The sequence below is a fragment of the Cyanistes caeruleus genome, chromosome 4, assembly GCF_971803275.1.
Source record: "Cyanistes caeruleus chromosome 4, bCyaCae1.hap1.1, whole genome shotgun sequence".
Lineage (NCBI taxonomy): Eukaryota > Metazoa > Chordata > Aves > Passeriformes > Paridae > Cyanistes > Cyanistes caeruleus.
This window is the reverse complement of record NC_141704.1, coordinates 32,407,655-32,421,760: the sequence shown is the minus strand read 5'-3', so window position 1 is coordinate 32,421,760 and position 14,106 is coordinate 32,407,655. Positions and strand designations below refer to the sequence as shown.

Here is a 14,106-nt window from a genome sequence, read left to right as displayed (position 1 = left end):
GCGCCCGCCCACGGGGACGCGCCGCGCCGGGAGCGCGCACCCACCCCTTCCCCCCGCGCCGCCGCCCGCGGCACATGGCGGGGACCAACGCGGGGCCAGGCGGGCCGGGGCCGTGCGGTGCCCCGGGTGCGGGCGCTGCGGGGGTGGGAACGCCTCCCGGCACTAAGGCGGGCCACTCCAGACCCCCGGGGGAGGGATGGGGGCGATGCTGCTTCTGGTTTCTGCGGGGCCCGGCAGGGCCGGCCCCCTGCTCGGCCCTAGTGAGTGAGGCCTCGTGTGGGGCCGTGTTCGGTCCCGGGCTCCCAAGTAGGAGAGCAGGAGCTACCCGAGAGGGTCCCGCAGAGGCCACAAAGGTGGTTTGGGGTCCGGAGCATCTCTTAGGAGGAGAGACTGAGGGAGCTGGGCCTGTTTAGTCTGGAGAACAGAAGACTGAGAGGGGATCTCATTAATGCATATAAATATCTCAAAGGTGGGTGGATGGTGGCAGACGCTTCTCAGTGGTGCCCAGCAGAGCAATAAACTAAAACAAGAGAAATTTCACTTGAACGTGAGGAAGAACTTCTTTACGTTCAAGGTGGCAGAGGAACTGGAAGAGTTCCTGGAACAGTGTTCTCCCGAGACACCTGGGTACCTTCCCATGTCACCTGCCCTCGGTGTCCCTGCCAAAGGACTAGGTGTTCTCCAGAGCTCATTTCCAACCCCAGCAATTCTGTCATTCTGGGATGCTACCCCACAGAAGCCCCCATAGAGGACTAAGGCTGGGCTCTTGGGCACAACCTATTATCCCTCACCAGGTGCCTGCCCTGGACAAAGATGCTCGGTGAACTTCAAAATCACTCTACAGCAAAGCCTGGGACTCTCATTTCCAGCATCTGCCACCCTACCCGCACTGTGTCCCTGGGAGGGAGTGGGAAAAGGCCCTCTGTGAAAATAGGGAGTCCAGATTTTGGAGAGATCCTGTGACGTTAGGAGGCAGAGACTGCAAGATGCACACCTTGCACTCCAGAGGCTGCAGCCTTGAGAGTAACTTGGGCTTCTCCATTGCCCACATTACCACCATGGCCACTGGCACAGCCAGGAAGGGATGTGTGAGGAGAAGCCTTTAGGGACAATTCCAGCTCCTTGGCCCGTGCCTGTTGTTCAGAGCAGCTGCATCCCAGTGGTCTGCTGGCTTTTGCAGAGTCCCTGATAATCTGTTTTATCAGGACTGAAATGGAAAGCAAGCCCTTGGGTTGTGACACAGTTCCCTAAGCTCAGCAGTGGAAGCCAAAAATGTACAAAAGCTAAAGGTGAATGTATGAGGGAGATGGAAGAGCATTTAAAGCCAACCCATGGGCTCCCATCGGGAGTTCCAAAAAGTAAGCAGCCATTCCTCACCTTCTGTGGGGCTCCTTTTGAGGAGAAGATGGACATTCCTCCATCACAGCCAGCCACAGAATCCTAGGATGTTTTGGACTGTTAAAGGTTATCTTGTCCAAACCTCCCTGCAATGAGCAGGGACATCTTTAACTAGATCAGCCTGCTCAGAGCCCTGTCCAGCCTGACCTTGGATCTTTCTAGGAGTGGAGCATCCCTGTTTTAGGAAGATGAGCTGCAGTGCCAGCGCAGCTGGATCCTTAGCTCTTCAGTTCATTCTGGGTGCAGGAATCTCCCCGTGATGTTGTGTCAAACACATTCTTATCCATGAGCCCTCGGAGATCCTGAGGGCAAACTCTGGGAGCCCCGGGTGCAGGAGGCTCCAGAGCACCGGCTCTGGGTTCCACTGACACCATTGCCTTGGGTTTGCATCCCCTTCCATACCACAAGCAATGGTGGATTAAGTCCATGTTCATTATAATAACAAGATAAAATTTCACGAAATGAAATGAAATTTTGAAACTCCATTTCAAGAAAGGAAATGAAAATTAATGGAATGAAATTTCAAACTTTCATGAAACTGAGTGAAATTTTGAAATTTCATGAAATGAAACTAACATAGTGAAATAAAATTTAATTAAATGAAATAAAATGAAACGATGAAATTAAGTTTGATGAAATTAAACATTAACAATTAAATAATAAACAATTAAATAATAAACAATTAAACAATGTCAAAATTCCATGACAAGAAATGAAATGTCAAAATTTCTCTCATTTAATGAAATCTCGTTGAATTAAATGGAGAGGAATGAAGTGAAATAAATATTATCTTATATGACCGGTCACGATGCGCACTGAAGTTCCCCACAGGCCTTGCCAGATGGTTTGTACGGACTTGTTTTTCCGCGCATCGTTCCCTGCGCATCGTTCCCTGCGCACCTTTATGGCCGCGCTCGCTGCCCGTAGCACCGCGCGCGCCGCCGCGCCGCCCACCCTCTCGCGAGACCGGGGTGCGGTGCCCTTATAAAGGCTGCGCGCGGCGCCGGCGGCCCTTCCGGCCTGGCGCGTGGACAAGATGGTGGGTGCGGAGGTCTCGGGCCTTGCCGCGCATCCCGCGGGCATCGCCGCCATCCCGGCCTCGGCCGCCGCGCGGGCCCGCGCCCGCCGCCCCCGGCCCCTGCGGGACGCCGTGCGGGGCTCATTTCGGGCTGCGCGGGGAGGCCGGGCGGGTTTGTGCGGTGCCGGACGGGGCGGGGGGTTCGGGTGGAGCGGGCGGCTGTGGGGGCATTTGGGGATCCTTTCTCTGGGAACGGGGGCAGCTTTTGTCTGGAGAGCTCCTGTGGTTATGGCCTTCTTAGGGCTTTAAACTTGGCTTAGGGTAGCTCGTGACGAGTATTTTTGTTTTAAATAAAACCATATATATTTTATGTTCCGTGTATAGCTGCACGGTATTTTTATTTAATTTGCGTGTGAGATTGGATGGGTGAATCTTTCTTTGGGCTGAGAGTTCTCCGGACGGAAACCTGTCTTTACATGGTCACAGAGGGAAGGCTGCAAGGGTGGTCCTCGAGGAGAACAAATAACTGGAAAAGATAGTGGAAAAAATACCAAAATAACTTAGGAAAAAATACTGAATGATTGACTCAGAGGTGGATGTTGAGGTGCTGGTTTACTGCAGTTTTGCAAACTGAAATTGTTTCTGTAATGCTTGTTTTGGTAACGATTCATTGAAGAATGTGAAGTTGTCTGTGCTGCATTTTCATTTCCATTTTTCATGGACTGAAAGTCTGGTGGCACGCTGCTGCCAAATCACAGCTGATGTTCCCTGGCTAGGGTGGGACTTGGTGCCATCTTAGAATAAGCTTGGAAGGGGCATTACAGAAGTCTGAGAAGTACATAGTTATTGCATGGGGATCACATTCCTGTAACATGATGGAATTCAGAAGCCCTGCAGCTGATAATGGGAATTTCTAGAACATGAAATGTCTTGGATATATGTAATATTCATGATCTCAGGCAAGGCCAGAGTTGGCCTTGGCCCTCAAGTGGGCCTAAGCAAGTCTGTAGCAAGCCCTAAGTGTCGGTTTTCTCTCCGCAGTCTCACCGCAAGTTCTCGGCCCCAAGGCACGGCTCCCTGGGCTTCCTGCCCCGCAAGCGCAGCAGCAGGCACAGGGGCAAGGTCAAGAGCTTTCCCAAAGATGACCCCAGCAAGCCTGTCCATCTCACTGCCTTCCTGGGGTACAAAGCTGGCATGACCCACATTGTCCGGGAGGTGGACAGACCTGGATCTAGTACGTATCAATGTTCCCCTTAAAACAGGAGGTGGGTTTGGTCAGGAATGGTGGCAGGTGGCCCTTTCAGTAGCAGCTCTGGGTTTTAGTTCTAGCTTGACTTCACCCTGTTCCAAGTCCAAGTAGGTGGTGTATTTCTGCTGTAAAGGCTGGTTTGGTTTAGCTGCACCGTAACAGGCTTCTCCTTGGGATGGCTCTTCTGGATGTGGGGGACATCAGTCAGCTGCCTTCACTGTTTTTTTGGAGATTGTCCAGTCCTGGATCCTTGCTGACATCCATTTTGCCTATCCAGTTTTGCTGATCTTTCTCCTGAGCCAGCCTCAAAGTTTTGCATGGCATTAAATTATGACCTCAGTTGGTCGCTTTACCCTGCATCATCTCTGTGAAAAGAACTTGAGTCATTTAACCTTTCACATGAAGGACTTGGGAGTGAGAAAAAACAGGTAGTGTTAGAAGAGTTCCTGCTGGAATTAATTGTGCTGCATTTTTGTTTCCATCCAGAGGTGAACAAGAAGGAGGTGGTGGAGGCAGTCACTATTATAGAGACTCCTCCCATGGTCATCGTGGGCATTGTGGGATACGTGCAGACTCCTCGTGGTCTCCGTAGCTTCAAGACCGTCTTTGCCGAGCACATCAGCGATGAGTGCAAGCGCCGCTTCTACAAGAACTGGTGAGAGAGCAGGGCCTTGACTGGTCTCAGGCTGTGGTTCATATTTTTTACTGCTGTGTTGAAATGATCCTAGCACAGCTTTTTAGCAGTTAGTGTTTAGGTTTGATGAAATGGCTCTGTGAGGGTGGCAGCATAACTTTAGGTAGTGCCCTTCTTGGTGTGGGTATGGTGGCTTTGGGTTTGGCCTGAGAGCTCCTTAACAGGCTACACGTGATGATACTTCGACGGGCGGACATAAGGAAATCGCCTCTGGCGCTTGTTGTTGAGTGTCGAGTCCTGACTGTAGCCCTGTTTTCTCAGGAAAGGGGAAGACAAGTGTCACTTGAGATTGCTGTTCCAGGCACTGTTGTTGTGATTGAAAGTGTGCGTTTGCCCAAGTGTGGCTCCAGCGTGTCTGGAGCTTCCAGCCTGTTTATGAACTTGGCAGGCTGAAAAGACGTCAGAGTGGAGCAATAAAGTTCTCAAGGGTGTTTTAGTAACGACCTTGCTGTTGGCCAGACAAGGGGGGGAAATTAGGTTATTTTCAAGCAGATCACAGTCACCTCACAATTGCTTTGAAAATCTGTTTTTATTCTGTTATTGTTTGACATCTTCTTACAGTCTTTTGTTTTCTGTAGTGTGAATGTTAATGTGCTTTGGAATTCATGGCAGCTCCGCTCAGCTTTGGCAATTTTGCCACTGTCTGATGAGCTCCAGGCTCCGCTTGCCAGTGGAAAAGAGTCATTAGAAACTGGCAATGAGCCAAAGCCAACTGAGGTGGCAACTCCTTCCGCTCACCCCACTTCCTTGGGGATTGATGAAGGGCTTAGCCAAACCTTGTCTCTGCTCTGCTCCTGAAGGCACAAGTCCAAGAAGAAGGCCTTCACCAAATACTGCAAGAAATGGCAAGATGAGGAGGGCAAAAAGCAGCTGGAAAAAGATTTCAATAGCATGAAGAAGTACTGCCAGGTTATTAGAGTCATGGCTCACACTCAGGTGAGTGTCTGTGAGTTCATTTATTCTGGAAACCTCTGAGAGAGCAGGCTTCTCCATCTCTGTAGAGAGATTTTTGCCCTCCCCTGCAGCTTGATGCTGTTCATTCAGCACATTACAGATTCATTTTCTGCAGAGCTGTGCTCACAGGATATTTGAGGAGCCTTGGCAACCTCTGGCTCATTTTGAAGGAGTGTCTGAAAGAGACTGAACTGTAGTAGGAACTTTCTGGGCTCAGTCATTTGCTAATTCTGTGTAGATTTGGACTCTATTTCAGCTACAAATAACACCACACTGAACATTGAACTCGGGTTTGTGTGCTCAGCATCATTTCAGGCTGCATTTTGTTGGGATTGCAAGCACTCAGACTTCAGTGGCTTCTCTTGCTCAGCTGCAGGGGGTGTTCTGCTGAGTGATGCAGTGTCTCCCCAGCTGTCAGTGTTCTGTCTAACTTTCTTGGAAGATGCATTAAATTTTCAGTTGGCTCTAAGTGCAGTAAGATGGCTAATTTTACTAGAATTAATTTCCTACAGTAGAGGTAGTGTTACATTTTCTATTGATATTCTCACTGGTTTCCTCTACTAAATAAAGCAGAAGTAACTGTAAATGAGATCCAACCCAAAGCGGCCTTAAGTGTGGCAGGCTTTATCAAAGGATCAGAACCGTTTGGGTTGGAAGGGGCCTTAAGGATCCTCCAAGTTCCAACCCCCATGCTACGGGCAGGGACAGTTTTCACTAGACCAGGTCCCTGTCCAACCTGACTGAACACTTGTAGGGGTGGGGCATCCAGAGCTTTTCTGGGCAGCCTGTGCCAGTGACTCACAACCCTCATAATAAAAATAATCCTCCTTAGATCGAATTTAAATCCATCCTGTTACAGTTTAAAACGATTGCCTCTTGTCTCTTGTTCTTCAGTGGAATTTGGCTGATGGCTGTGGGTTTACAGAACTCTGTGCTCCTGTGTGTGGCTTATAACTTCCAGGTGCAATGACTTGCAAACCACTATACAGCCTTCTCCCTTATTGTAGGGCCACCTTTAAGTTTTACATTTTGGAAAAGGATACTAGAAAAATAGATTAGGCCAGGCCTAAAAGGATGCTGGGCTTATTAATACAGGGTCCATTTGAGAAGAGCAGGAGCTGAATGTCATGCTTTCTGTGTTCTAGATGCGCTTGCTCCCCCTGAGACAGAAGAAGTCTCACCTGATGGAGATCCAGGTGAATGGTGGCACTGTTGCTGAGAAAGTGGATTGGGCCCGGGAGAAGCTGGAACAGCAAGTGCCTGTGTCAACAGTCTTTGGCCAGGATGAGATGATAGATGTCATTGGAGTCACCAAGGGCAAGGGGTATAAAGGTAAACACATGGAAGTCCTTCTCTTTGTGATAGGATACAGTTTTTAATGAGATCCTGGCCTTGAGTGTTCTCAAGTGCATGTGCCAAGAGCTGGGTAGGTAAATCCATACTGCTGTCACAGTTCAATGATGAGACCATGGAATGAGCGCTGGGCACAGCGCCTGACATCCATGAGGAGTCATTCCATGCTGCCTTCCTTCTGAGAACACAGCCCAGGGACAGCCAGGGAGGGAGCTTCACCAGGAAATGTCAATTCCTGGGATGCTGGGTCTGTGCTTCCCTTTGTTGCCTGAGGGGACTGCAGCTTAAAAGACTTAGAAGTTTAAACTGTGGTTGAAGACTCTGGTGACATCTCAGCTTGACAGCAAGCTGCTTTGGTCCCTTGCAGGTGTCACCAGCCGCTGGCACACCAAGAAGCTGCCGCGCAAGACTCACCGGGGCCTGCGCAAGGTGGCCTGCATTGGTGCCTGGCATCCTGCCCGCGTGGCCTTCTCCGTGGCCCGGGCGGGCCAGAAGGGCTACCACCACCGCACTGAGATCAACAAGAAGGTTGGTGTCTCTCAGCTGCTGGGGAAGGACGAGAGCTGCCTGGTGTCAGTTGCTCTGTGACAGTGAACAGACTGGGGAGCTCTGCTTGGGTTGTTTTGGTCTGTTAGAATGTTGTCTTGGGGACAGTGGTCATGGTTATGGTTGCTTATGTTGGATAACTAAAATTCTTGCATGGCCATGTGTTTTCTAAGTGTAGCAGACTCTTTGCTCTGAGGTTATGTAAAATTCCTTACATTTTATCTGATGGCAGGCTCTTCTGCCTTTTGCTAAGTAGGCTTTCTTTATGTTTTTAGATTTACAAGATTGGCCAAGGTTACCAAATCAAGGATGGAAAGCTGATCAAAAACAATGCATCAACTGATTATGACTTGTCTGACAAGAGCATTAATCCTCTGGTAAGTTGCTGTAGCTCTGTGCCAAGTGTCTGCTTGTGACCTGCAATCTTAAAGAGGCAAAGGGGCTTGGTTTAAGTCACAAAATGATTGAATGAAGAGCTCTTGAAATAAGTCAGCTGCTGTTGGAGGCAGTGGTGGTGTTTAGTCATTCTCAGTATTGATTTGTATAACATGGAAATGGCATTTGTTACGTGGCAGTAGGACAGAGATGTTGCAAACCTTGAATGGTACTTGTACCATTAGCAAGAGGAGCTTTGGCTTTTTTGTCAGCCTCTTCTGCTGTTTTAATAAAAGCCCTACAGCAACAACTAAATGGCTGCATCAAGAAACTTGACCAGTGAAAGGCAATACTGGAAACAGGATTTCAGTGGATGTGGGAATGGCCAAGACCCAGAAGTGGTGTGGATCTGTAGGCAGATGTGGTCCTCCTGGGTACAGAGCGCTGACTGTTCTCTCCTTGCCTCAGGGAGGCTTTGTCCACTACGGTGAGGTGACCAATGACTTCATCATGGTGAAGGGCTGTGTTGTGGGGACCAAGAAGAGGGTCCTGACCCTGCGCAAGGTGAGTAGTGCTACCTGCTGTCACATGGGCTGGAACAGTTCAAAGGGAGCTGTGCTGCCTCTGGTGCAGATGGTGTGTGCTGTTCTGGGGAATCAAGTGGCTTGCTAGAAAAGATCAAGCCTTCCACACAAACCCACCTCGTAGTAATGCTTTTGGGACTGGCACCAAGTCATTTCTGCAGGTAGCTCTGTCCAGGCTTGTCTGTAGTGATGGTTTAGGCTTGAGAATTCTTGTGACCAGAAGGACACTGGCAGAGTGGGGCTCGTGCTGCGGGGAGCTGACCAGTCTCCAGCCTGGGAGGACAGAGGTGCAGCATAGATGGCTTATTGTTATTGTTGTTTGCACATGGTAGAAGCTGAATTCTGAGATCAGAGGGATCAAGGAGGCATATAGCTACAGAGGTGACAAGAAGTAGCCAGTGTACTGGAGGCTAAAAGGCTGCTGCTGCTGCTGGATACTCACCTGCCATCTCTCTTTTCAGTCCCTGCTTGTGCAGACCAAGCGCCGGGCCCTGGAGAAGATTGACTTGAAGTTCATTGACACAACCTCCAAATTTGGCCATGGCCGCTTCCAGACAGCTGAGGAGAAGAAGGCTTTCATGGTAAGGGCTCTTCCTGGCACATTTATTGTGTCCTTTGAGCTTGTAGCAGCTGATGGCTTTTGGGCTGTCATGTGGCCCAGGTTCCTGTGAAACAGAAACTTCAGCTGGGAGGCCTCCTCCTGCCAGCTTGGTTATAACTGCGGAGGGCCTGGGGTCCCACTTCCTCTGGGAAGCTCTCGGTGTCGGAGGGTTTGCTGTGTTTGGACACAAGTTGTTGAGTGTTGAAGCACAGAAACAAGCACTGCTCCATTTTCTCTAAGAGCAGCTCACGAGGAGGGTGCTCACAGTGGTGGCATTCCCAGTTTGTCACTTGCTGGAGAAGGCAGCTGGGAGTGCTGTGAGGGAGTCCCTGGCAGGAGCTTCCCCACCAGGTGGCACCAGCATTGCTGCTCAGACATATCCAGAGTCAGCCAAGTGTGGCTGTGCCACGTTCAGCTTTCCCCAAAACCTCTGGGGATGGGACATGGGGTTTCCAGTGGGTTGCAACATGGAGAGCTTTTTTTGCCTTGATTTCTTTATCTCGTGTCTTCGTATTTCTTTATGCAATGTTGTGTCTTTCGTGCAGATTGCTGTTTACATACCTTGTTTTTTGTGGGTTTTTTTCAGGGACCACTCAAAAAGGATCGCATCGCAAAGGAGGAGGCAGCCTAACAGGTGGAATGGTCCTGTGCCCTGTGTGCTCTCAGACCAAAAAATAAAGATTTTAAAGAAATTAATTTTGCCTCTTTGTGTATACATCAGTGTGTCAGGCCTGGTACTCTGACTGTGGGTTCTACGTGTGGATCAAACCAAAGAAGCACAAAGTTTTAGCTCATGAGCTAACCTTATTAGCAGGGTTGCTCTAGAGAAAATGAAGCTGCTATAATAGAGCTGGTTTTGCAGAGCAAAGACTGTGGGTCAGAGCAAGGTGTCTCTGATTGTGTGAAATAGTAAAGCAGCAGGGGCCCTAAATGTGATTGCAGTTGCTGAGGTATCAGTCCATCTGTCAGTCCTCAGCTGGGTGGACAAAGAGCTTTGAGTCAAATGGGTTTTGAAATAAACCAGACGCTTCAAAGCACTAAATTTTAAGTAGCTGTTTGTTGCCATGGAAACCTTCCAGTGTCTGTGGTAGGGGCTGTAGCCTGCACACTTCGCAAATGCAGTTTGTTGCTGTCCCTGAGAGCTGCAGAAAAGCAGCAGGTGGTGTGAAATGTCCCAGCCTCAGAACAGCTGGATTTTTCTGAATACAAGCAGCTTCCCTGCTGAAAGGTGACCGGAAGCAGGCCTGCCCGGGTGGGGAGGGGGATGATCTGCATCCCACCCTCGGAGGCAGAAGATCTGTGAGTGCCGCTGGTGTTGTGTTACTGCCCGACCTAAAATACCGTGCTGGCTCCCGGGGAGGTGTTCGGTGTGTCCTTCACCAACCATAATTGGAGACACGGCCACAGTTGAGGCTATAACTCCAGACCTTCACACCAAAGTGCAGCATGGCCCTGAAACAGACCTGGCTTGGTCTTACTTGCTCTCATCTGAAGTGCGGAAAGGTGGCAATGTAGAGTTTTTTCCTGTGGTGGTGTGTGAGAGCCTTCTAAGAGTTAAAAGGTGGCAAGAAGGAGGAAAAACATTTACCTTGTTTCCCTAGAAACCAGACCGGGTGAGTGAAAGAGCTGCCTGGCTCACTGTCAGCCTCATTTAACACATGAACCTGCTGGCTGATTTCAGCCAAGTGAAATAAGAGAGGTCTCACCTGCTAATTTTTTTTCCCCTAGTCACAAGTCTCAAATTGGCAGGTAGGTGGAGAAGATCCATCTTAATTTAATACTTAAATTAGTATTCCTCTGATGTAGAAAAATGGAATTCCCAACTTCTGTCCATCCTGAGCCTGCAGTTTTATGGGCAGCTCGGAGCAATGAGGTTTTTTCCCTCCCACCTGTTAGCCTTAGGTGGGCTTTTCACTTTTTAAGGCTGGTATGTACTAGCTGACTAGGGAAGGCAAGGCTCTGAGCCAGCTCTGCCTGCTGCTGCCTCCATCTCACCAGTCAGATGCATCCAAGGGAATTGCGATTATCAGGATAAATAGATGTGCTGGGAGCGAGCATCCATGACAAACTATGGACTATCATGATGAAAATCTCTAAAAGCACTTAATTTTACCGTGGCTTGTGGTGGGAGCTCTGGGACGCTGCTGATTTTGAAGTGACAATGATAGCAGAGGGAATTTTTAGTCAAATTGGCACCTAAGTAGGTGGAATCAGTCCTGGAAGAATGTCATTGTTGAAGATGCTCGGCGTGTGTCTGGCAGGAGGAGTTACTTTGTCTTGGAACCCAGTGCCAGACTTGGGTTTGTTTATTTTTGAAGCGATTGTTGCTGACTGATAAAACAGCGGATGGTGGGGAAAAAAGCCCCACAAAAGCCGTTTCCTGGAATCCTGGGGACATCCAACGTCAGGAGGTGGCGCTCCTTCCTCTTAGACACTTGTCGCCGAGGGCTGGCTGGTGGGACTGGCCTGGAGACAAGCCCTGCTTAGCGGGGCACAGGGCTGTGTGGATCCTCTCAGCCCCTCTGAGCGCTCCCCGGAGCCCCAGGATAACGCCGCAGGATAGGCAGGATAGGCTGCTTTGCTGAGGAGCTCCTGGGAACCTGGTTTGGAAGGTCCCTGCCAAGCTGTGTGGGTGGGGAGTGAAGCCATGGGATGCCAAGCTGGCTTTGGCAAAGCCTCCCGCTCCTAAAACCTGAGTCCACCCTGCAACTCTCATCTCCCAGCCTTCCTGCTCCTGCAAAGCACGGGCACAATCCCCAGTGCAACAGGCAGCAATTGTTGCAGATCACACATTGGTCCAGCAGCTCCTGAGAGCAAACATTTTTAGGGTAACTTACATTTATTTTTAATTACTTTGGGCTTTTCTTTTTGGTCCTGTCATCTCATAGCCCACAGCTCTGTGAATGCTGCGGTGGTGCTGCTTGCATCTTCCCTGCTCCAAAATGTCCAACGACATCCCAGTCCAGTCAGAAAAGATCCCACACCCTGATGATGCTCAGACCAACCCGAGAGCCACAGGAGGACAGGGACAGCCCTGACCCTGCTGAAATAACACAGAAAGCCGTGGGAACGTGCCCTGTCCCAGCTGGTGGTGGGAGGGCTGCGGCTGGGAAGCGGGACTGGGTTTCACCCCCAGCACCCAGTTCTCCCCAGCTGGCAGCAGGGCTGGGACCCCGCTCTCCCGGCTGGGGGGGGGGGCTTTTCCAGCAGCATCTGGCCCCAGCCAGCGCTGCTGCCTCTTTTCCTTGCCAAAGATGAAACGAGATGCAGCTGTGATGCTGGAGCGCAGACCTTAGAAGTGTGTAAGGATGCCTGGGGGGGGTGAAAAAAAATGGGTTCAAGTTGGAGGTCTTGGCTCCTGCAGTGAGCTTCACAAGTGGCCCAGCTGACACCCTGCCTTCCCACCCCGGCCCCTGCCTTTGATCCCGGTGACAAGCAGGGAGCTTCAGCTATGCTCGATGGGGGAGAAGGGCTGCCGAAGGTGCCCCGGGGGAGGCGCAGCCGGGTTCATGCACCGCGGCAGCTTTTCTGCCAGAGCAGCTCCACCGGGCTGTCCCGAGGGCGGCTTGCGTTTGATTTGCAGCCCCCCCAGCGTGGGACTTCTTTTGTACCTGACAACTTGCTGGCTTCTCACCAACCCTTAGAAGTGCCTGTGGGACCCGGGGGCATGGATGTGGTGGGGAGTGGTTCCCCACAGAGGCACTCCCAGCGCGGGGCAAGGGGGTGGCAGGCAGCCTTGCTCCAGGACTGCAGCTCCCTGTGCCAAAGCAGAGCCAAAACTGAAGTTTCTCCACTCCCAGGGCCACCAGGGCCTTCCTGCTATGGACATGCAGCACTGCTCCCTGACTGGGCACGGGACTTATGAGAGCATATGTGAGTTTTGGGAAGTCTTTTCATTCCTTCCCCCAGCATGGCATTGGGGAATCACATGTTTCCGTGGCCACCGATGGGCGCACGGGGGAAGACTAAATTTATCTTCTTCAGGCTCCCAACTTCCCCAAAACTGCATGGTTCTGTCCTCCCTTCCTGGTAGGGACAGCTCCTGTGCCAGGGTCCCCTGGCTGCCCAGGTGCACACCCAGCTCCCTACAAGCCCCAAAGCACTCTGATGTCAGGCAGCATTCTTAGTAGCGTGTGTGGCATCAAATTCGAACCCAAGGACTGAATCAGGGAAAGACATATACCTAGATCTGGCTTGGAGATCTAAGGGACACCTCTCTGAGACTGTCCACCAGGCTCAGACATCATTTCACACCTAAATGCCACATCACAGGGCTTTTAAAGTATGTGTTCTTAAACTTCTTTATTGACACCAGTGGCAGTAGAAACTGAATTGAAGCCAACATTGAAGGGGCCATTGCTGCTGGGCACAGCCGTGCAGGCAGTCAGTGAGAGAAGCCACCCCCACATCTATCATTCCACAGGATAATTCCCCCCTCAGCTTTGTGGCTGGAGCTGTCTGCTGTGCACTCTTGCTCCTCTCTGCCACTGTGTTTGAGGGGTGGATGGAAACCAAAGCTCATTATTCCCCTTGGGAATCAGCCAGCAGCCGGGGCTCTGGCAGGCCAGGTCAGTGAGGAGCTGTTGATGGTGGAGGTATTTATAATCTTTGTTTGGTTCCAGCAAGGCTGGACGCCCACTCCCGCTTCCCTCCATACAATAAGATCAAACAGCTCCGGGACATTTCCTTGCTCCTTGCAGATGAAATTCTTGCATCTGCCGACCTGCTCCACCCTGCCTGGGGCTGCAGCCTCTTCCTTCGCTCGAAGACCTGGAGGGTTGCTGCTGATGTTTATTCTGCCCCTAAAATGGGGATTTGCTCATTTCCCCCACCTCATTCCCCACCATTTTCAGAGCTTATGGGCGAGGGGTACAAGACAAGGACTGTGGCACCTTCCCCACCTCAGATTCATTCCCTCTCCCACTTCTGAAGGACCTCAGCTGTGTTTGATGGGTCACATGTGGGCTTTGCCCATGGATGTCACAGCAGCCAGAGCAGGAAAGCAGGAGTATGCTTGCCCATGGCAAGGGCAAGGTGCCTGGCAGAAGTTTGTATCTGTCCCACACATCCATCCTCTTCTTTGATGCCTGGCCCTGGTGACAAGCAGGGGATAAGGAGAGGATGAGGTTCTAGGAAAGCAGTTCACCTGTGCTGGGCAGGTTGTCTGCATTGCAGATGATGAGGATGCAGGGCGTACATCCTTGCTGCTGGAACCTCTTGCTGCTGGCCTCATCCCGGCCCAAGGCTCTCACCATGCAGCTGTGTTGGGGATCTCATCAGACCCTTCCACCAAAGGCCATTTTGTTCTGGGGATCCCTCCCAGGCGCTCAGCAA

The 14,106-nt window shown here is 50.9% G+C and overlaps 1 protein-coding gene and 1 non-coding gene across 2 annotated transcripts; both read left to right on the top strand.

The window, feature by feature from the left end:
* The first annotated feature begins 2,323 nt into the window (after positions 1-2,323).
* RPL3 (ribosomal protein L3) lies at positions 2,324-9,468 on the top strand. The gene is made up of 10 exons (XM_086887497.1): positions 2,324-2,437; positions 3,458-3,650; positions 4,152-4,320; positions 5,160-5,295; positions 6,459-6,645; positions 7,034-7,194; positions 7,488-7,589; positions 8,056-8,151; positions 8,633-8,752; positions 9,359-9,468. The coding sequence occupies exons 1-10, from the start codon at positions 2,435-2,437 to the stop codon at positions 9,401-9,403; spliced, it is 1,212 nt and encodes a 403-aa protein (XP_086743623.1). The 5' UTR covers positions 2,324-2,434; the 3' UTR covers positions 9,404-9,468.
* LOC111937695 (small nucleolar RNA U83B) lies at positions 6,763-6,855 on the top strand. Its single transcript, XR_002868716.2, has one exon. It is a non-coding gene; the product is annotated as a small nucleolar RNA U83B (small nucleolar RNA).
* Positions 9,469-14,106: the final 4,638 nt, after the last annotated feature.

Coding starts and splice junctions, on each gene's coding strand:
- RPL3 (XM_086887497.1), top strand. Junction 5,296..6,458: donor GAGTCATGGCTCACACTCAG/GTGAGTGTCTGT, acceptor TCTGTGTTCTAG/ATGCGCTTGCTCCCCCTGAG. Junction 7,195..7,487: donor GCACTGAGATCAACAAGAAG/GTTGGTGTCTCT, acceptor TTATGTTTTTAG/ATTTACAAGATTGGCCAAGG.